This window comes from Lepidochelys kempii, chromosome 5, assembly GCF_965140285.1.
Source record: "Lepidochelys kempii isolate rLepKem1 chromosome 5, rLepKem1.hap1, whole genome shotgun sequence".
Lineage (NCBI taxonomy): Eukaryota > Metazoa > Chordata > Testudines > Cheloniidae > Lepidochelys > Lepidochelys kempii.
This window is the reverse complement of record NC_136384.1, coordinates 130,663,435-130,687,050: the sequence shown is the minus strand read 5'-3', so window position 1 is coordinate 130,687,050 and position 23,616 is coordinate 130,663,435. Positions and strand designations below refer to the sequence as shown.

At 51.1% G+C, this 23,616-nt stretch overlaps 1 protein-coding gene across 1 annotated transcript in view; it reads left to right on the top strand.

Moving 5' to 3' along the window:
* LOC140911863 (neuronal acetylcholine receptor subunit alpha-7) overlaps nt 1-23,616 on the top strand; it is a 133,082-nt gene that overhangs the window by 5,432 nt on the left and 104,034 nt on the right. The window contains exon 2 of the mRNA XM_073345879.2: nt 19,504-19,643. Within this exon, the coding sequence (XP_073201980.1) occupies nt 19,504-19,643 (140 nt within the window). The remainder of the gene's footprint in view (nt 1-19,503; nt 19,644-23,616) is intronic.

The following is a 23,616-nucleotide window of genomic DNA, read 5'->3' as shown; positions in this document are numbered from 1 at the left end:
TGTTAAGGACTGCATCAGTGAACGCCCTCTAAAGTTCGGCTCCCCGGCCATAACCCTTGAGGTCTGCAGTGTTTCCAAGCTTCAAGCTGTGAGACCTTTGGCTGCCTAAGGGTCTTAACCCAGGGCTTGTCAGGTCCCATGCACAGCGTCCCACACCTCCTTCCACAGAGCCTAACTCTAGCTACCCTCAGCCCACCAGGAAAGAAGTTCTGCATTGGTGGGGCTGAGTGTTACACGAAGAAGGTGGTGCAGTCAGAGTCCATGGTCACTTATAAGGCAGCCAGTGGGGGAAAAACAGTCTTTCATCCCCAGGAAGAGGTTATTGAGGAGGTAGCTGCTTAAAGGCCCCATAGGTTCATCGCTGACCGACCACCCCCCGTCACTGTAAAGGCGTTTCTCCTCACGCACACAAAGATTCTGCCTCAGAATCAGTTTCAGATGTGCCTGTCCCCAGACTGGCCTTGAAGGTGTAAACTCCTGCTCAAACCCAGGCCCTGCTTTGCTCTCAGGGAATAGCACGGTTGTTCAGGCAGTCCTGTTGGTTCTGCTATCATATGGGCACTCTGTTGCCCAGGCCCGCTGACTGGGGGAGGGGGGCAAAGGGGGCAATTGCCAGTGGCTCAGGCAATTTAAAAGGGCCCAGGACCCTTGGCCGCCACCACCGGTAGCTGCGCAGTTGGGCTAAGGCAGGCTTCCTGCCCACCCTCGCCCTGTGCTGCTTCTGGAAGTGGCTGGAACGGCCCTACGGGTGAGCGGGGGGGTCTCTGCGTACTGCTCCTGCCCCAGCGCCAACTCTGCAACTCCAATTGGCTGCCTAGGAGCCACTGCCAGAGGGGTGTGCCGGTCGCTTTCAACCCCCTCCTGCAACCAAACTCCCTCCCAGAGCCCAACCCCGCACCCAAACTCCCTCCCAGAGCCTGACCCCCCCCACACACCCCCTCCCAGAGCCCAAGCCCGCACCCCCCCAACACAAACTCCCTCCCAGAACCTGCACCTCCTCTTGCTCCCATACTAACTCTCAGAGCCTGCACCCCCTCCCGCAACCAAACTCCTTCCCAGAACCTGCACCCCCTCCCGCAACCAAACTCCTTCCCAGAACCTGCACCCCCTCCCGCAACCAAACTCCTTCCCAGAACCTGCACCCCCTCCCGCAACCAAACTCCTTCCCAGAGCCTGCACCCCCTCCCGCAACCAAACTCCTTCCCAGAACCTGCACCCCCTCCCGCAACCAAACTCCTTCCCAGAACCTGCACCCCCTCCCGCAACCAAACTCCTTCCCAGAACCTGCACCCCCTCCCGCAACCAAACTCCTTCCCAGAGCCTGCACCCCCTCCCGCAACCAAACTCCTTCCCAGAACCTGCACCCCCTCCCGCAACCAAACTCCTTCCCAGAGCCTGCACCCCCTCCCGCAACCAAACTCCTTCCCAGAGCCTGCACCCCCTCCCGCAACCAAACTCCTTCCCAGAGCCTGCACCCCCTCCCGCAACCAAACTCCTTCCCAGAGCCTGCACCCCCTCCCGCAACCAAACTCCTTCCCAGAGCCTGCACCCCCTCCCGCAACCAAACTCCTTCCCAGAGCCTGCACCCCCTCCCGCAACCAAACTCCTTCCCAGAGCCTGCACCCCCTCCCGCAACCAAACTCCTTCCCAGAACCTGCACCCCCTCCCGCAACCAAACTCCTTCCCAGAACCTGCACCCCCTCCCGCAACCAAACTCCTTCCCAGAACCTGCACCCCCTCCCGCAACCAAACTCCTTCCCAGAGCCTGCACCCCCTCCCGCAACCAAACTCCTTCCCAGAACCTGCACCCCCTCCCGCAACCAAACTCCTTCCCAGAGCCTGCACCCCCTCCCGCAACCAAACTCCTTCCCAGAACCTGCACCCCCTCCCGCAACCAAACTCCTTCCCAGAGCCTGCACCCCCTCCCGCAACCAAACTCCTTCCCAGAGCCTGCACCCCCTCCCGCAACCAAACTCCTTCCCAGAACCTGCACCCCCTCCCGCAACCAAACTCCTTCCCAGAACCTGCACCCCCTCCCGCAACCAAACTCCTTCCCAGAACCTGCACCCCCTCCCGCAACCAAACTCCTTCCCAGAACCTGCACCCCCTCCCGCAACCAAACTCCTTCCCAGAACCTGCACCCCCTCCCGCAACCAAACTCCTTCCCAGAGCCTGCACCCCCTCCCGCAACCAAACTCCTTCCCAGAGCCTGCACCCCCTCCCGCAACCAAACTCCTTCCCAGAGCCTGCACCCCCTCCCGCAGCCAAACTCCTTCCCAGAGCCTGCACCCCCTCCCGCAACCAAACTCCTTCCCAGAGCCTGCACCCCCTCCCGCAACCAAACTCCTTCCCAGAACCTGCACCCCCTCCCGCAACCAAACTCCTTCCCAGAACCTGCACCCCCTCCCGCAACCAAACTCCTTCCCAGAACCTGCACCCCCTCCCGCAACCAAACTCCTTCCCAGAGCCTGCACCCCCTCCCGCAGCCAAACTCCTTCCCAGAGCCTGCACCCCCTCCCGCAACCAAACTCCTTCCCAGAACCTGCACCCCCTCCCGCAACCAAACTCCTTCCCAGAACCTGCACCCCCTCCCGCAACCAAACTCCTTCCCAGAACCTGCACCCCCTCCCGCAACCAAACTCCTTCCCAGAACCTGCACCCCCTCCCGCAACCAAACTCCTTCCCAGAGCCTGCACCCCCTCCCGCAGCCAAACTCCTTCCCAGAGCCTGCACCCCCTCCCGCAACCAAACTCCTTCCCAGAACCTGCACCCCCTCCCGCAACCAAACTCCTTCCCAGAACCTGCACCCCCTCCCGCAACCAAACTCCTTCCCAGAACCTGCACCCCCTCCCGCAACCAAACTCCTTCCCAGAGCCTGCACCCCCTCCCGCAACCAAACTCCTTCCCAGAACCTGCACCCCCTCCCGCAACCAAACTCCTTCCCAGAACCTGCACCCCCTCCCGCAACCAAACTCCTTCCCAGAACCTGCACCCCCTCCCGCAACCAAACTCCTTCCCAGAACCTGCACCCCCTCCCGCAACCAAACTCCTTCCCAGAGCCTGCACCCCCTCCCGCAACCAAACTCCTTCCCAGAACCTGCACCCCCTCCCGCAACCAAACTCCTTCCCAGAACCTGCACCCCCTCCCGCAACCAAACTCCTTCCCAGAGCCTGCACCCCCTCCCGCAACCAAACTCCTTCCCAGAACCTGCACCCCCTCCCGCAACCAAACTCCTTCCCAGAGCCTGCACCCCCTCCCGCAACCAAACTCCTTCCCAGAACCTGCACCCCCTCCCGCAACCAAACTCCTTCCCAGAGCCTGCACCCCCTCCCGCAACCAAACTCCTTCCCAGAACCTGCACCCCCTCCCGCAACCAAACTCCTTCCCAGAGCCTGCACCCCCTCCCGCAACCAAACTCCTTCCCAGAACCTGCACCCCCTCCCGCAACCAAACTCCTTCCCAGAGCCTGCACCCCCTCCCGCAACCAAACTCCTTCCCAGAACCTGCACCCCCTCCCGCAACCAAACTCCTTCCCAGAGCCTGCACCCCCTCCCGCAACCAAACTCCTTCCCAGAGCCTGCACCCCCTCCCGCAACCAAACTCCTTCCCAGAACCTGCACCCCCTCCCGCAACCAAACTCCTTCCCAGAGCCTGCACCCCCTCCCGCAACCAAACTCCTTCCCAGAGCCTGCACCCCCTCCCGCAACCAAACTCCTTCCCAGAACCTGCACCCCCTCCCGCAACCAAACTCCTTCCCAGAACCTGCACCCCCTCCCGCAACCAAACTCCTTCCCAGAACCTGCACCCCCTCCCGCAACCAAACTCCTTCCCAGAACCTGCACCCCCTCCCGCAACCAAACTCCTTCCCAGAACCTGCACCCCCTCCCGCAACCAAACTCCTTCCCAGAACCTGCACCCCCTCCCGCAACCAAACTCCTTCCCAGAGCCTGCACCCCCTCCCGCAACCAAACTCCTTCCCAGAACCTGCACCCCCTCCCGCAACCAAACTCCTTCCCAGAGCCTGCACCCCCTCCCGCAACCAAACTCCTTCCCAGAACCTGCACCCCCTCCCGCAACCAAACTCCTTCCCAGAGCCTGCACCCCCTCCCGCAACCAAACTCCTTCCCAGAACCTGCACCCCCTCCCGCAACCAAACTCCTTCCCAGAACCTGCACCCCCTCCCGCAACCAAACTCCTTCCCAGAGCCTGCACCCCCTCCCGCAACCAAACTCCTTCCCAGAGCCTGCACCCCCTCCCGCAACCAAACTCCTTCCCAGAACCTGCACCCCCTCCCGCAACCAAACTCCTTCCCAGAGCCTGCACCCCCTCCCGCAACCAAACTCCTTCCCAGAACCTGCACCCCCTCCCGCAACCAAACTCCTTCCCAGAACCTGCACCCCCTCCCGCAACCAAACTCCTTCCCAGAACCTGCACCCCCTCCCGCAACCAAACTCCTTCCCAGAACCTGCACCCCCTCCCGCAACCAAACTCCTTCCCAGAGCCTGCACCCCCTCCCGCAACCAAACTCCTTCCCAGAGCCTGCACCCCCTCCCGCAACCAAACTCCTTCCCAGAACCTGCACCCCCTCCCGCAACCAAACTCCTTCCCAGAGCCTGCACCCCCTCCCGCAACCAAACTCCTTCCCAGAACCTGCACCCCCTCCCGCAACCAAACTCCTTCCCAGAACCTGCACCCCCTCCCGCAACCAAACTCCTTCCCAGAGCCTGCACCCCCTCCCGCAACCAAACTCCTTCCCAGAGCCTGCACCCCCTCCCGCAACCAAACTCCTTCCCAGAGCCTGCACCCCCTCCCGCAACCAAACTCCTTCCCAGAGCCTGCACCCCCTCCCGCAACCAAACTCCTTCCCAGAGCCTGCACCCCCTCCCGCAACCAAACTCCTTCCCAGAGCCTGCACCCCCTCCCGCAACCAAACTCCTTCCCAGAGCCTGCACCCCCTCCCGCAACCAAACTCCTTCCCAGAACCTGCACCCCCTCCCGCAACCAAACTCCTTCCCAGAACCTGCACCCCCTCCCGCAACCAAACTCCTTCCCAGAACCTGCACCCCCTCCCGCAACCAAACTCCTTCCCAGAGCCTGCACCCCCTCCCGCAACCAAACTCCTTCCCAGAGCCTGCACCCCCTCCCGCAACCAAACTCCTTCCCAGAGCCTGCACCCCCTCCCGCAACCAAACTCCTTCCCAGAACCTGCACCCCCTCCCGCAACCAAACTCCTTCCCAGAGCCTGCACCCCCTCCCGCAACCAAACTCCTTCCCAGAGCCTGCACCCCCTCCCGCAACCAAACTCCTTCCCAGAACCTGCACCCCCTCCCGCAACCAAACTCCTTCCCAGAACCTGCACCCCCTCCCGCAACCAAACTCCTTCCCAGAACCTGCACCCCCTCCCGCAACCAAACTCCTTCCCAGAACCTGCACCCCCTCCCGCAACCAAACTCCTTCCCAGAACCTGCACCCCCTCCCGCAACCAAACTCCTTCCCAGAGCCTGCACCCCCTCCCGCAACCAAACTCCTTCCCAGAGCCTGCACCCCCTCCCGCAACCAAACTCCTTCCCAGAGCCTGCACCCCCTCCCGCAGCCAAACTCCTTCCCAGAGCCTGCACCCCCTCCCGCAACCAAACTCCTTCCCAGAGCCTGCACCCCCTCCCGCAACCAAACTCCTTCCCAGAACCTGCACCCCCTCCCGCAACCAAACTCCTTCCCAGAACCTGCACCCCCTCCCGCAACCAAACTCCTTCCCAGAACCTGCACCCCCTCCCGCAACCAAACTCCTTCCCAGAGCCTGCACCCCCTCCCGCAGCCAAACTCCTTCCCAGAGCCTGCACCCCCTCCCGCAACCAAACTCCTTCCCAGAACCTGCACCCCCTCCCGCAACCAAACTCCTTCCCAGAACCTGCACCCCCTCCCGCAACCAAACTCCTTCCCAGAACCTGCACCCCCTCCCGCAACCAAACTCCTTCCCAGAACCTGCACCCCCTCCCGCAACCAAACTCCTTCCCAGAGCCTGCACCCCCTCCCGCAGCCAAACTCCTTCCCAGAGCCTGCACCCCCTCCCGCAACCAAACTCCTTCCCAGAACCTGCACCCCCTCCCGCAACCAAACTCCTTCCCAGAACCTGCACCCCCTCCCGCAACCAAACTCCTTCCCAGAACCTGCACCCCCTCCCGCAACCAAACTCCTTCCCAGAGCCTGCACCCCCTCCCGCAACCAAACTCCTTCCCAGAACCTGCACCCCCTCCCGCAACCAAACTCCTTCCCAGAACCTGCACCCCCTCCCGCAACCAAACTCCTTCCCAGAACCTGCACCCCCTCCCGCAACCAAACTCCTTCCCAGAACCTGCACCCCCTCCCGCAACCAAACTCCTTCCCAGAGCCTGCACCCCCTCCCGCAACCAAACTCCTTCCCAGAACCTGCACCCCCTCCCGCAACCAAACTCCTTCCCAGAACCTGCACCCCCTCCCGCAACCAAACTCCTTCCCAGAGCCTGCACCCCCTCCCGCAACCAAACTCCTTCCCAGAACCTGCACCCCCTCCCGCAACCAAACTCCTTCCCAGAGCCTGCACCCCCTCCCGCAACCAAACTCCTTCCCAGAACCTGCACCCCCTCCCGCAACCAAACTCCTTCCCAGAGCCTGCACCCCCTCCCGCAACCAAACTCCTTCCCAGAACCTGCACCCCCTCCCGCAACCAAACTCCTTCCCAGAGCCTGCACCCCCTCCCGCAACCAAACTCCTTCCCAGAACCTGCACCCCCTCCCGCAACCAAACTCCTTCCCAGAGCCTGCACCCCCTCCCGCAACCAAACTCCTTCCCAGAACCTGCACCCCCTCCCGCAACCAAACTCCTTCCCAGAGCCTGCACCCCCTCCCGCAACCAAACTCCTTCCCAGAGCCTGCACCCCCTCCCGCAACCAAACTCCTTCCCAGAACCTGCACCCCCTCCCGCAACCAAACTCCTTCCCAGAGCCTGCACCCCCTCCCGCAACCAAACTCCTTCCCAGAGCCTGCACCCCCTCCCGCAACCAAACTCCTTCCCAGAACCTGCACCCCCTCCCGCAACCAAACTCCTTCCCAGAACCTGCACCCCCTCCCGCAACCAAACTCCTTCCCAGAACCTGCACCCCCTCCCGCAACCAAACTCCTTCCCAGAACCTGCACCCCCTCCCGCAACCAAACTCCTTCCCAGAACCTGCACCCCCTCCCGCAACCAAACTCCTTCCCAGAACCTGCACCCCCTCCCGCAACCAAACTCCTTCCCAGAGCCTGCACCCCCTCCCGCAACCAAACTCCTTCCCAGAACCTGCACCCCCTCCCGCAACCAAACTCCTTCCCAGAGCCTGCACCCCCTCCCGCAACCAAACTCCTTCCCAGAACCTGCACCCCCTCCCGCAACCAAACTCCTTCCCAGAGCCTGCACCCCCTCCCGCAACCAAACTCCTTCCCAGAACCTGCACCCCCTCCCGCAACCAAACTCCTTCCCAGAACCTGCACCCCCTCCCGCAACCAAACTCCTTCCCAGAGCCTGCACCCCCTCCCGCAACCAAACTCCTTCCCAGAGCCTGCACCCCCTCCCGCAACCAAACTCCTTCCCAGAACCTGCACCCCCTCCCGCAACCAAACTCCTTCCCAGAGCCTGCACCCCCTCCCGCAACCAAACTCCTTCCCAGAACCTGCACCCCCTCCCGCAACCAAACTCCTTCCCAGAACCTGCACCCCCTCCCGCAACCAAACTCCTTCCCAGAACCTGCACCCCCTCCCGCAACCAAACTCCTTCCCAGAACCTGCACCCCCTCCCGCAACCAAACTCCTTCCCAGAGCCTGCACCCCCTCCCGCAACCAAACTCCTTCCCAGAGCCTGCACCCCCTCCCGCAACCAAACTCCTTCCCAGAACCTGCACCCCCTCCCGCAACCAAACTCCTTCCCAGAGCCTGCACCCCCTCCCGCAACCAAACTCCTTCCCAGAACCTGCACCCCCTCCCGCAACCAAACTCCTTCCCAGAACCTGCACCCCCTCCCGCAACCAAACTCCTTCCCAGAGCCTGCACCCCCTCCCGCAACCAAACTCCTTCCCAGAGCCTGCACCCCCTCCCGCAACCAAACTCCTTCCCAGAACCTGCACCCCCTCCCGCAACCAAACTCCTTCCCAGAGCCTGCACCCCCTCCCGCAACCAAACTCCTTCCCAGAGCCTGCACCCCCTCCCGCAACCAAACTCCTTCCCAGAGCCTGCACCCCCTCCCGCAACCAAACTCCTTCCCAGAACCTGCACCCCCTCCCGCAACCAAACTCCTTCCCAGACATCATGCTCAGGGCCACAGAAGGCATAGGGAAAGACACTCCCTGCCATGAGTAGCTTAAATGAAGCTTGTGACAGACCCTAGTTTCCTACTTCTACAGGCCACTTCCACCTGTGGTAGTAGGGAAAAGATCAAGAAATCTTGAACAGAGAGAAAACCTGCTTTCAATCAGAGGCCTCTGCATCCGATGAGAAAATTCCCACAGCAGGCTGGCACAGCCATTGGACACGGGACCAGTGAGAAGGAAGCCTGCAGGCTAGGGTATTCCATGAGAGAAGGGAAGTGCAGAAACCTGACAAGGGATTTCTTTGCTGAGAGAGCACACTCTTCAGCCTGTTTCTGATCTCACATGCACAGGTGTAGCACCACTGACTTTGGTGGCTGTGCTCCCAACTTAGATCAGCATTGGGCCTTACAGTTCTTTGGAGAGGAATCAGAGCATGACTGTAGTTGCCTGGGGTCCAGTTCTATTCTTGCTTCCAATGGTGCAAATCAGGAGTGACTCCATTTAAATAAGTGGAATTACAATGGCATAAAACCTGCTTATGCAAAATCAGAATCTGGCCCCTGCACCCACACTGCCCCAGAGTACCTGTTATTGCTCCTATTTCTGCTCTTGGAAGAGAATTATTCAAATAGGTCAAAGCTGACATGGTCCTCAGTGTACCCCGGTAGCCACGAAGGCCCTAGTTTTCACACTGTTTGCCTTCCCCATCAGGTCTTACAAAAAGATGGGAGTCGGGGTCTAATCCTGCACTCACAGCAAAGACAACGGTGTATGGCTGCTTGGAAGCAGAGAGACACACGGTAACAAAACATGATGCTCCAAAGGAGTCATTGACATTGAGAAAGGACTTGTACAATAGGCCACACGTCAAGACATGGCTAATGTTCAGACACTTGATGTGAAGATAAGCAAATCAGATCAAAGCCAGCCAAAATAAAATATTTCGACCAAGGGCTCTAGATCAGGTCCTTGCTTGATTAGTTGCCAGCATAACTGGATCAGCCAGACAGGGTCATAGCGCTCCTCATCAAGAGATTCTCAAAAGCAGCATCCAACTTCAGTCTGGAATCTTAGCTTGGCTTTCAGAGCCCCCCTCACCCACTCATCCTTCAGAGCCCTGAGCTCCGCTGCCTCATTTTCCTTTCCATCGAAGTAGCCCTTTTGTGACAGTAATCACTTCCACTAGCAGGATTTCAGAATGAGGGGCTCTGTCCGTGGTCCTCGTCCTGCTTCCTCCATACAGACAAATCGAACCCTAGCTTAAAATCAGAAACTCGGTTGTGCCTGCTTAAACCAGGGCTGAATTGGATACAAAGGGATTTACACCGTCTTTGATTCCGCAGTGTCTAAAAGCAAAAGCTGAGCACATGTTTGATGTTCAAGACCCACCCAAAACTTCTATCAGAAAGTACACAATCCCTCCTAGACATCCTCTGTCCACTTCAACCCACCAGCGAGAGGGAAGAAAGCACTAATGGCTACATGACTTAAAGCAGGCACTGCCGAGACGTCCCTGTAAATCCACAGATGTATATTCACCTAGGCCAATGGCCGTGTCACAGGCTACACAAGGCTACACTTCATAGGAGGAAAGGTGTGTAGCTTTTCCTTCAGAAAATTGGCAGTCACTGCTGTCTAAATTTCACAGTGGCATTGGCAGACAGGGATAAAAAGGAGAAATAAATTATTGTGGCTTAGCTGATCATTAGGGTGAGTTTTTTTAAAAAGCACTCAGCATTGGCTCGACTCCAGAATTAATGGTAAAACTCCTGCTCTTACTGGCTCTTCCAGGTGACTCACAATTTCTCGGGACACAGTATGTGGTGTGCGCAGACTGCACAGCAGTCAGGAAGTTCTCTGCTCTGTAAAAAATTAGGGTACCGAGTAATGTGATATTTACAAGTACTGCTGTCACTTTGGGGGCATTCCGCTTGGCAGGGATTGAAGGAGGTGGCTCTGAAATGTGATTGGTGAAAACTAAAAAGCTGCTTTCAATATAGGAAGAGTGATTTTGTGAGTAGGGTACATCTACACTGCAATGAAAAACCCTGTGCCAGCTGACTTGGGCTCGTGGGGCTTCACCTTAGGGGTTGTTTAATTGCAGTGTAGATGTTCAGGTGTGGGCTGGAGCCTGGGCTCTAGGACTCTGCGAGGCTGGCCAGCTGTGAGTGTCTAATTGCAGTGTAGACACATACCCTTCACCACTGGCCTGGGACTCAGGAAATCTGGGTTCAATTCCTGGCTCTGCATCCTGTGCAACTTTGGAGAAATAACTTAAGTTTTCCCCCTGTAAAAGGAGGATAATACTTTGTTTCTTTCACCCTGGTCTGTCTTGTCTATTTCAGCTGTAGGCTCTTTGTGTCAGGGAATGTCTCTCAATATGTGTTTGTATAGCCCCTGACGCAATGGGGCCCTGATCTGAGTTGGGGTCTGTAGGCCCTACCGTAATAGAAACACTGTTTGTATGACTATCGTGTGTAGGAGCCCCAGGAATGGACCAGGACCCCTGGCGCTGTACAAAAAGAATAAAGAAAAATAATGAAAGAAACGTCAGTCATATCTGTACCTGGATATCTTACTATCATCATCTCTGAAATTCTGCTCACATCTACACTGCCCCAGCTGCTCCCGTGCTGAAATCCTTATCCTGGCTCTATACTGGCTCAATTCTCAATGGTCTTCCCAAATCTCCAGCATGTTCACAATGAACCTGGTGCCAAGTAGGCTTTTCACACCTACAACATATCACTCCTATTCTCAGACAACCCCACTGGCTTCCTGCAGCCAGCTTGAAACTGAAAATAAAATAATACCTAGCTTGTCTATAGCATTTTTCATCGGTGGATCTCAGATTGCTTTACAAAAGCATCATGATTTCCATTTTATAGATAGGGAAACTGAGGCACAGTGAGGTGAAGTATCTTGCCCAAGGCCACATCAAGAAGAGAACTAGGGTCTCCTAATTCCCAGGCCTATGTTCTGTACTAATGGTTCTCAACCAGGGGAATGTGTACCCCTGGGGGTACTCAGAGGTCTTCCAGGAGGTACATCAACTCATCTAGATATTTGCCTGGTTTTACAACAGGCTATATAAAAGCACTAGCAAAGTCAGTACAAACTAAAATATGATAGACAATGACTTGTTTATACTGCTCTGTATACTACATACTGAAATGTAAACACAATATTTATATTCCAATGGATTTATTTTATAATTATATGGTAAAAATGAGAAACTCAACAATGTTTCAGTAATAGTGTGCTGTGACAATTCTGTATTTTTATGAGACTCTGAAGGTTAGAATCAAAGACTATACAAAAGGGAACTAGCTGAAAGAGAGTTTAACCAAAGACAAGAAATACTCAAGTACAGAGCATACATGTTATGAGGCAATTGATGAGAGAGAATTACAATTTTCATGTCTAAACAAGGATACAATTTTAAGAGTACTTTGTCTTTATGGACTAAAATCCAAAGGAAAAAGGACTTAAATAAAAGAAAGAAAGGGCTTACAATTGTGGGAAAATGCCATGACACTGACTACACATAAGAACAAAAGCAGAAGGGAATATTGGTATTTTGAGGGATTAAATGACATGCTTTACATTCCCAGAAATCTGCAGAATACACTAAGTAAATTTATGCATGCACATGTCTGCCAAAGTGGATTGAATATGTTGCATTTCTTCAAAGCTGGTTAGATTCCTAGTGAATATTCTAAAACAGACACACCTGAAAAATATTTTATGCTCCATACCTTCACATTTTGCCTGGATCATCCCCACTATCTGTTTCATTATTCTTTATTTCACATCCTTGGAAAAAAAATCCTTACATTTGTTTATTCCATACGAAAACTTCATAGTGGAAACTAAAAACCCTATACGAATCTATGGAGAAACCACCTGAAAGATAAACATGTAAATGCAAATATCCCATAAGATTCTAGAAGGGCTTTTAGGATTGTCAAGTTCCTTCCCCACTCTGAACTCTAGGGTAGAGATGTGGAGACCCGCATGAAAGACCTCCTAAGCTTATTCTTACCAGCTTAGGTTAAAACTTTGCCTTGTCCTTGAACAGAATACTGCCACCACCAAGCGTTTTAAACAAAGAACAGGGAAAGAGACCACTTGGAGATGTCTTCCCCCGAAAATATCCCCCCAAGTCCTACACACCGCCTTTCCTGGGGAGGCTTGAGAATATTATCCTAAACAATTGGTTACAAAATCATCAAAGACCCAAACCCCTGGATCTTGGAACAATGGAAAAATCAGTCAGGTTCTTAAAAGAAGGATTTTATTAAAAAAAAAAAAAAAAAAAAAAAGAAAGAAAGAAAGGTAAAAATCATCTCTGTAAAATCAGGATGGAAAATAGTTTACAGGGTATTCAGATTCAAAACACAGAAGATCCCCCTCTGGGCAAAACCTTAAAGTTACAGAAAACAGGAATAAACCTCCCTCTTAACACAGGGAAAATTCACATAAAACAAAAGATAAACTAATCCGCCTTGCCTGGCTTACCTATACTGGTTGCAATATTGAAGACTTGGATTAGGATGGGTTGGAGGAGATGGATTTCCGTCTGGCCTCTCTCAGTCCCAAGAGAGAACAACCACATAAACAAAGAGCACAAACAAAAGCCTCGCCCCCCAAGATTTGAAAGTATCTTGTCCCCTTATTGGTCCTTTGGGTCAGGTGCCAGCCAGGTTAGCTGAGCTTCTTAACCCTTTACAGGTAACAGGATGTTGCCTCTGGCCAGGAGAGATTTTATAGTACTGTGGTTACCCTTCCCTTTATATTTATGACAAGGATATCTCCATTTTGCTAAACAGATGCTTCTTTAGTTTTCTTAATACCGTCTTGCTGTATAAGCTTTCCTATCAGATTGAGTGATGTCTGAATTCACTATACAAATAAATCCTACATCCTGGTATAATGAGATTGATGTTCAAGAAAGGAAAATTTGGGGAATTAAGAATATATGATTGTTTAAAAAAAAAGAAAAAGAAAAAAAAAGGGTATGGGCAAGAGAGAAGGGATCCATCAGGAATATGCAGATTCAGTTAAAGGTTCAGATTCAGAAAAGGTAAGGGCAGCAAATAAGTAGAATGAGTTAATGATAGCCTAAGGGGTTAAGGGCTTTTACAAATAGATCAGGAGACAAAATACTAGAGAAGCAGCAGTGTGATGGGAAGAGGAATGAAGTTAATGATGATTCAAGAATGCTGAGCTACAGAACTGCTTTAAGATCTAAACGTCACTCAAACAAAAGCAACGTAATAATTGGTGGAGACCTGGTAACAGCGGTATATATAATAAAGGAAAAGGAATATTTTTGGAATAGTCAGGGAGGACTGGACAAAGGCCTGGACAATATCAATAATATGAATCAAGTAATAACTGTCTGTGTAAAGTTCCTCCGCTAAAGCAAAAAGAGGGAAGTAGAAACAATTAAAATAATTCAGATGAAATCACCCTCTAAAAGCTTGAACACATAAGACATGCCAAAAGAATTAAAAAAAAAAAGTGGGGAAGAAAGGGAGGAAGCAATAAATGTGGCCAGCAGAACTCAGATTAAAACTCCCTAACTTTTTTTTTTAAATCCAAAAGATGTTATTTGGGAGTGGGAAGGGATGTGCCGAGACGGATTTCAAGGAGGAGCAAGTTCCAGACCCACTAGGACCCAATAGAACAAAAGCCCAATCACCTACCAAATTCAGATGTAAGTCAGATTACAGCAGCACCTCAAGAGCCTACCCAAGATCAGGGGCCCATTGTGCTGCGTGCAGCACAAACACAGGCTGCGTCTACACTACACACCACTGGTGGTGGCACATAGTGTACGTGTAGCTACACACTGGGTGGGTCCACACTGCGGCGTGTAGCTACCTGTGTCAGTGAAAGGCTCTGGCAGAGGGGGGGCAGGGAGACACTGCATGGCTAACAATAGCAGCCTAGAGAGGGAGGCACACCTTGGGTGAGCAGAGTGTGTACTCGCCTACCCACCCACACCCTTCAGGCATGTCTTTACTCCCCTAAGCCGCTCCTCACCAGCTCCCTGGCTGTTTATAGCCATGCTGTATGTAGTCTCCGTGCGGCCTACAGAAGCATGCAGTGCAGAAGTACCCACAGAGGGAGAGATTGCCTTCCCCAAAGAGCTTATTTCTACATAGACAAGACAATGGGTGGGAGGGGAGATAGAGGCACAGGAGGGAAAGTGACTTACCTGAAGTCACGCGTCAAGTCAGAGGCAGAGCCAGAAGCAGAACCCAGCTCTACTGGATCCCAGTCCAGCGCCCTATCCAATGGGCTGCACAACAGACAAGGGGGATGGACAGACGGGAGAGGAATGCTCAGTGGTACAATCCATAAATAGTGCCTGCTGTCTGAGCACAAGGCTCCAGCAAGAGGTTCTCAGATACAGCCAGGTCCTGCACCTTTAAGGGCTTTAAAAATCAGTGTCAGGTTACACTTTGAATAACTTTACAATCAAAGCAGCTAACCAAAGGGTACAGAGCCCTGGAGTCCTAAGGAGACTATGCAACATGCAGTACCACAAATGGGCAGCTCTTCCCGGGACGCATGCTGCTGCCAACTCATACTAGACTCAACATCACCTGAGCCAGGAGCACCACTGAGCGCTTCTCCTGCATTGTCTCCCCCAGGCCTTCAAAGCACTTTGCAAACGCCAATGAACTAAGCCTCACAGCTACCATTTGAGAGTAGGACAGTAAGTATTATCTGTACGACCCACACTAACACAGTGTGGCTCTGTTTCCCTCTAGTGGCTAGACACTTACAGAGGTTTGAGTCCACAACCTTTGAGCTTAGGAGGCCAGTTAATTAAAGCTAGCCCTGTTCCTCCTCTCTCTCTTTTTGCACTTCTTTCCTGTATCTCTTCTCAGCCTTGGACTGATGGGCCAATTGAGTTCGTTACTCCCAGTCAGCTTCTCCTGGGGCAGTAATTGGCCTCTAAGGGATCAGAATGCAGGCTCACCTACTCACTCCCTGCACTCGGTCACACTTGCTTACTAACTTCATAGAGTTTAAGGCCAAAGGGAACCATTAGCTGATCGAATCTGATCTCCAGTATATCACAGACCTTTACATTTTACCTAGTTACCCCTGTCACTTGTGTTTGGTTCAAATATTTCTTCCAAGGCTTGATCTGAAGACATGAAGAGATGGAGAATCCACCACTCCCCTTGGGAGTTTGTTCCCACGGTTAATCACCTTCACTGTTAAACATTTGTGCCTTCATTCTAATTTGAATTTGTGCAGCGACAGCTTCCAGCCATTAGACTAAAGAGCCCATTAGCACCCAGTATTTTCTCCCCCTAGAGCCTTTTGGGATCGTCTATTTTATCTGCAGCACTGCCTATAGTTAAGGTTGCCTTACACTTTCTGTTATAAGACTGGTTTCAGTTGCTTATAACTTTGCCAGACTTTCCGCCCCCAAGCTTGTTCTCTGCTTGAGGTTGAATTAAAAAAAATTCACAAACAGGGGTCAGCCATTTCCATGAAGAAAGTTAAGGGAAAATACATTGTGTTGCCAGCATTTAACTTTTTTCCAATCCATTTCTTTGAAGAACTCCAGTGCCTCTGTGATTTGGAGCAAAAACTAGAAATGAGGCAGGAGGGTGGTCCTGGGGTCAGAGGGGTGCATTGTGCTCCTCACAGAAAATCCACCCAGATCTGGCAAAGTTAGAAGCCTTTGCACATGCTCAGATATGGTTCATCTTGCTTCTAAAATCTCGGAATGTTCCAACTGCACTGGGCACCCTCCAGCCTCACTGCCGTCATATGCACCGAGGGTACTTCCCAGCTCCCACCACCTTTCATCCACTCTGAGCATGCTCATAGGCTCCACAGTGCTTGGCTCCGCATGGCGAACAACAGCAGCAGCCGCCTCTGTAGCCTAGAGGAAGGTGCGTTTGGTTGGAAGCCAGCAACAGACCAAAGTGTCTCAGCATTTCTACTGACTAATGGTAATATTTCTGGGTATCCAGGCCTTTTTCTTGAGCCAGGCCTAATGCCTCCACCATAGAAGGGAGACAAGTATCGTTCCCACAATGAGGTAATGGCAAAGTTGTGCATTATCACTTCTGGCAGAGCTGGAACACATGCACATCTAATATGGCAGACTATAGTCACACCCACACAACCTTTTAGAATGAATAGGGCAAATCTGTGTGCTTGGTAACCACACTGCGCAGAAAAGGCCAAGATTAGTACCCAGAAATTCTGATTCAGGCTCTTCTACTGCTGGCTGGGGAATGGCTAAGTAAAGCACTAGCAAAACGTGTACTGCATTCCCCACCCCACAAAGGCTAGTCCACATATAGGATAACAACCTACTACTGCTACCAGTTACTCCTTTGTCTCAAATGGTAGCAGTCTGTGTTGTAGATCTAAAGGTCCTGCATTCAGATCCTGATGATAACCCAGGAAGGTGTCAATCTGGTTCTAAATAATGGTATTACTATTTTATAGCTTTCTTTATTAAAAAAAGAGAGAGAGAGAGAGAGAGATAGGAAATTGCATTTTAAAAAAACCCTATGTTAAAGGCCATTAAGGTCGCAAAATCAAGCATTCTAATGCCAGGAGATGCCAGATTTAAGGTTGACTGTACAACTTCAAATCAGCCCCCTTGTGAGTATGCATTACGATACAGTCTTTAATTACATAATCACATTTTCCATAGCACCCCTGCCTGATTAGTGCATACATTAGTGCATACATAGTGCATTAGTGGATAGTAAAAGAGGCCATTCTCTTGTGCTTAAAGACAAGAGCTCTGGGTTCTATTCCTGGTTCTGCTACACACTTCCTGTGTCATGTGGGGCAAGACTGTACCACAATGCATCTGCACAAGGGAAGTGAATGATGGTTTCATCTCATGTCTGGTGTCACTTTTGAGCAATTGACTTTTCAACTTTACCATTCTTCCAATAGTTATTTTGGATGCAATTTCATACTGGCCACCGGAAAAAAGATCCAGTCCCGAAGACCGGGGCCAGATTTGTGCAGCTCACTACCAGTCCCCAGACCCAGAAATTACAACCTCCTGTTATAGAAAAATGCCACAATTTAGTTCATTCCAACTTCACACCATGGAGCTTTTGGGGCTTTAGAGAGAGAGAAAACCAATCATCTCCCTGGTGACCGAAGCACTGAGGATTTTAAAACTGTGCTGGTCTAATTTTTCTAAAAAAATTATTTTAATCTGTCCCCAATCTCACCTCTCTTCCTGCTCAGAGGCTGCTGCAACAAAACGAGATGACAGCCTGATTAGACAGGCCAACCATTTGTGACACCAACAGCTGCCTGGGCAATTCGCCAAGAACCTCCAGGCTCCAAACTGCATGCAGATGTACATAATTTCATAGATAAAAAATGAAATGCGCACAAACACATGGCTACAAATCCCAACACAATGGGCTATATAATCACTGGGATATGTTGCTCGTCTCCAAGTTGAGCGGGCGCCAGCAATTGCCCAACACTGAGAGAGGACACAAGATCGGATGATAATCATAGACTATCAGGGTTGGAAGGGCCCTCAGGAGGTCATCTAGTCCAACCCCCTGCTCAAAGCAGGACCAATCCCCAATTTTTGCCCCAGATCCCTAAATGGCCCCCTCAAGCATTGAACTCAAAACCCTGGGTTTAGCAGGCCAATGCTCAAACCACTGAGCTGTCCCTCCCCCCATAATGGAGGACTTCAGCTGCCAAAATATTAACAGGTCCATGAAGGCACTGTTTTGAGAAGAAATTTCTCAACCCCATAAAGAATTGCTTCTTGGAACAGAGGATGCAGGAGGAGATATGTTTGACTCTGTTCTAAGTAATACACAGGAGAGCTTGGTTTAATGAAGCTAAAGGACACAATGGTAGTACAGTCTACACTGTTGTGGATAGAGGGATTTTCAAACGCTAGCATAGAGTGGCTACTGGAGGGGAAAAACACAAGCCAATTTAAACAAAGCTAAGGAGGCAAAACAAGGAGTAATGGTCTCAAGTTGCAGTGGGGGAGGTTTAGGTTGGATATTAGGAATATCCATGTGACACACATGGCAGTTGAGGCTACGCAGGTTATCGAAGCAAAGAGCTGTAGGGTTTTAAGAGGAATGAGACATTTATATGGGGCTAGACTGTGCTTGTTTGGCACAGGCCTGTGTTGAGGGGCAGCAGGGAGGCACTGAGAGAAATAACACCTCCCACAGCTCTACTCCTTTCGCCTTGGTAAATTCTGGCTGCAGTGAAAATCAGTGCAAATTTGGGCATTGACTTCAGGGAAGCCAGGTGTGCTGGTTAGCACATGGGGACATGAAGTCATAGCTCTGTCTATTTCCCACCCGCTGCAGCATCCCTACAGGAACATCTTGATAGCAAGCCTGCACCTCCCCTGAACAAAGGCTGCAATTCTGCCCAGCCCCTGTGAGCACTGCCAAGGGCAAGGAGGAGGCTCTTTTCTGCCTCCCCCAGACATGCATGGTCACAGAGGGCCAGGCCTAATCAGATCCATTGATAACAAGGACCCCACAGTTAACTTAGATAGGATAAACACACATACAGATGTCAATGTAATGCCAGCTCTCGGGCTTCAGGACACAATGCAGCCACTCAGAGCTGGGCGAAGTTTTTTTGACGCTTGGTTTTTGCCTTCAAAAACAATAAAAATGCATTTTTCAGTGCTCTAGAAGTATTTACAAATTCAGGCAGAATTCTACTAATAGTTTCAGCCAGGAAATTTTTTTTTTAATTTTTTGAAATGTTTTGTTTCGAAACACAAATATGGTTGGAACCCCCCCTCCTGCACCCCACAAAAGCGGAAACACCTGGAAATGACCAAATCTAAAACCACATTGTAGTTTGGGCTTTCCTGCCTTAGAGAGCTTCAGCTGTGTGTTTTGTCATGTGGCAAAAAGATTCCTAGCCAGCTTATATACCTCTAGTTCTTTGGCTGCTCCGTGATAGAAACACATGCAGTGCACGATGTTTTATGAAACCATAGAATGGAAGATGTGTTCGATATGGGCAAACTTGAGGAGGTCTTTACTTTCTGGGAATCTGCTTCTCTGTTTTAGAAGATCAAAATAAGCTACGGAGGATTCAGAAATAAAATGGACTTTCTGATCGGGCCAGATGATTTATGTCACCATCTTTTTTTCCCCTCCAAAAGTTTCCCAGCAGGGTGAAAACCAAAGGCGTCTGTACAGAGAACTGTTGAGGAACTACAATCGCCTTGAACGCCCCGTAGTGAATGATTCCCAACCTCTTGTTGTTGAGCTACAACTTTCTTTGCTGCAGATAATCGATGTGGTAAGTAAGCGGCAATTCTGCTTCTTGGGCATAACCTCATTAAGATAACGAATTCAGCTGCTGTTGTAAATGGTGTAGGGACGGCATGTTGCCTCTTAATCAGACTGTTATAGAATGGAATTTGAGAACAGAATGGTTTGGATTAGGGATTTTGCAGAATGCTAACACATGGGTTTGTCACTTCGGAATACTAATACCACTCTAAATGCACAAATGTCCCTGACAAGATGAGAAACGTGTTGATTAATTATGTAGCTTTTTAATGATATTACATAAAAACACTGTACATCTAAACAGCTTATGAGCCATGTGTTACTACAAATTAATAAGCATGTGCTATTCCCAGAGCCAGCCTCCAAGCTGTAGTTATGGGCCCTGTGCTATTTCTGGAGCTACTCCTGAGGACGTGTGTGGCTATTTGAGGCAATACACAACAGGGACACTGGAACAATTTGTATAGTGGGGGAGCTGAATGCCATTGGACCAAACTGTAAACCCCGTATATGAGGAAAAGCACTCCAAGCCAGGGACTGCAGCTGCACCCCCAGCACCTCTAACTCCAGTACCCCGATACACAATGGCACCAGTTTGCAGAGACGGCAGTGCCTGTCTGTCTACAAAAACTGGTATGGCTGGTACTCCAACTCCTCTGCCAAACAGCCAGGTGGCAACAGCAGCTGCTTCTTGCTGGCAGGGCTGGCTCTAGGATTTTTGCTGCTCCATGCAAAAAAAAAATTTTTTTGCCCCCCCCCCCCGCTTTTTTTCGTGACCCCCCACCCCCGGCTCCACCCCAACTCCGCCCCTTCTCAACACCTTGCCCAAATCCCCAGCCCCGCCTCCTCCCCCGGGCATGCCCCATTCCCCCCCCGCCCAGCTTCCTGTGGCTCCCCTGGCACTGCACTAGCTCACCTCCACTCCGCCTGCTCCCGTGAACACGCCGCCACTCCGCTTCTCCCCCTCCCGCTCAGGCTTGCTGCTTCAAACAGCTGTTTGGCGCACGGCAAGCCTGGGCGGGAGGGAGGGAGGAGCAGCGACGGCAAGCTCAGGGGAGCAGGTGGAGGCCAGCTGGGGCGGCGGGGGCACATTTCTAGGGGTGGCATGGCCTAGAGCCGGCCCTGCTTGCTGGCTTCTGAGCATGCAAACGAGGGTGGGGGAGTGCAGAGTGCTGTTAGTCATGAGTGCAAGATGCAGAGAGAGAGAGAGAGAGAGCAGGGGAAGGGGCCAGCTGCAGCGGAGTGGGTGTAGATGTAACATGAAGCACCCTATGAGTCACTGGCAGCAGGGGTCAAACCTAGACCTAGAGAATCTTAAAGCCTGAGCTGCTACTGTAAGCGCTAGAGGCCCTTTCTGTGTTAGCCAAGGCCTGGCAGAGTTGGGGGGTCAGGGGGAAGATATGCCCCACAGTGAACTTAAACATGCAAAATAATCCAAGTCAAAATCTCCCCTCCACGGTGAGGAGGGTTTCATTGTATAGAACAGCAGCTAACCCCCCCCGAAATAGTCTGACCCTTGCCTTCTAAATACAATATATTCCCTAGACAACTGACTGCATATGTAGTGTCTGCCCACTACATTCCAGCCCCTAGAACTACGGTGTGCGTCTTAGCCTTGTCCTCTGCATGCATTGACACACCACCACCCTCTTTTTATTGTTATTGGCAGTCTTTTATTTTTAAACAAAATAACGATAGAGTTTCTTGGTTTTCTACCAACCTGAGGAATGACGCTGTACTATTTTAAAAAATCATCTATCTTGTCCTCTAGCCCAAGGATAACTTGGGGAGAGGGGGAATTACAGAAACAGATTTTCTGGCATGCCCCAAAAACAAGGCCCCTTTTGGGGGGAGGTTTTTAAAATACCTAGATGAAAACTTCCTTTGAGAGCATTTCTTTAAGCACTTTATCTCCCGGATGTCATCCTGGCTGTTCCAGTGAATTTAAATTTTTATATCTCTTGTGCATGAGCCAAAGTAGGAAAGATTTACTTTATAAAAGGAGGTCAGCTAAGCAGTTATATGCTTTAAAAACAAAGCTTTTGCTCTTTGTCTAATGCTCCAGATGTTGTGGGGGCATTAGCTCTGATCAGGAATGACCTCTTCCCAGACAAGCATGCTATAAGTCCCCTCTGCAGCACTGATCATTAGAAAAGGGTCCCAGATCCAAACAAATCCAAACTTGGGGGACGTTCAGACCCTAAGACATCCATACAGCGTCCATTCAATTAAAATAAAAACAATTCTAGCCTGGCACGATGGCAGCAAGAGACAGGGTCTGGAGAATATTAGAATCCCTGCTTTTGCACATGACATGAGGGTTATGTCTTGAGATCCAAAAAAGGTCACCAATTGTACCATGTTTTCAGCCTCAATTCCGGTTGATTGACAGACTAGCACTGAATTAAACCATTTATCTTCTCTTCCTAAGTGTCCATTCCCAGGGATGCAACCTTGCCATCTGTGCAAATCAGAGAAATTATTTTGTATAGAGGGTGCCATTAAAGTGGCTTGCTTCCCCTTATCCGCTTCATAGGAGGAGAAGCTGTCCATCCGCATTGCTTAGGAGCCGATTTAGCAAAGCACTTGTGTCCAGCCTTTTCCAGCACAGCACTGAAAGCATGTGTCTAAGGCTATGTCTACCCTAGAGAGCTTACAGCTGCACAGCTGTACGGATGCAGCTCTGCTGCTGTAAGGTGTGTTTTTTCACACCCCGGAGCAATGTAAGTTTTGCCAACATAAGCAGTAGCGTAGGCATGGCCGAAGTGCTTTGCTGAATCAGGCTATTTTCTGCCTAGAGAGCAGCTGCTTTCAAGTTGAAGGACACGAGTAGCTCACCACCTTTCTCAAATATCTTTTCTAAACCATCTCTTGTTGCCAGACTCTCATATTATTAAAGATGCAAGGTGGGCGAGGTAATATCTTTATTGGACTAACTTCTTTTGGTGAGACACACAAGCTGTTGAGATTACACAGAGCTCTTCTTCTGGTCTGGGAAAGATATTCCATGCATCACAGCTAAATACAAGGTGGAACGGATTGTTTAGTATAAGTAAAAAAAAAAAGGAGGACTTGTGGCACCTTAGACACTAACAAATTTATTTGAGCATAAGCTTTCGTGAGCTACAGCTCACTTCATCAGATGCTTATGCTTAAATAAATTGGTTAGTCTCTAAGGTGCCACAAGTACTCCTTTTCTTTTTGTGGATACAGACTAACTTGGCTGCTACTCTGAAACCTTAGTATAAGTGGTTAGCACATATTGTAAAGGGACCATTCAAGGTAGAGTGGCTTGTTAGTACCTCTGCAGTCATAGGACTGAGGGGGTTAATGGGTTACAGATTGTTGTAATAAGCCATAAATCCAGGGTCTCTGTTCAGTACCTGATTTTTAGTGCCTAGCAGAGTTATGAATTTAAACTTCCAGGCTTCTCTTTTGAAAGGGTTGTGCAGGTTTCCTTTGAGGACGAAGATGGAGAAGTCAGACAGAGTGATTGCTTTGTGAAAAGTGTTCAGCCACAGAGGATAGGTGTTTTTTGTCTTATCTTCCTGTGTGAGATCATTTGAGAACATAGTGATTCATAGAAGATTAAAGTTGCAAGAGACCTCAGGAGGTCATCTAATCCAACCCCCTGCTCAAAGCAGGACCACTCCCCACTAAGTCATCCCAGCTAGTGAAATAGTGTTTCCTAATATCCAACCTAGACCTCCCCCACTGCAAATTGAGACTATTGCTCCTTGTTCTGTCTTCTGCCACCACTGAGAACAGCCCAGCTCCATCCTCTTTGGAACCCCCCCTTCAGGTAGTTGAAGGCTTTTATCAAATCCCCCTGCACTCTTCTCTTCTACAAACTAAATAACCCCAGTTTCTTCAGTCTCTCCTCATAAGTCATGTGCCCAAGCTCCTAATCATTTTCATTGCCCTCTGCTGCATAGTGGTTCGGGACTATTTAGAAAAGCTGGAGGAGCACAAGTCCATGG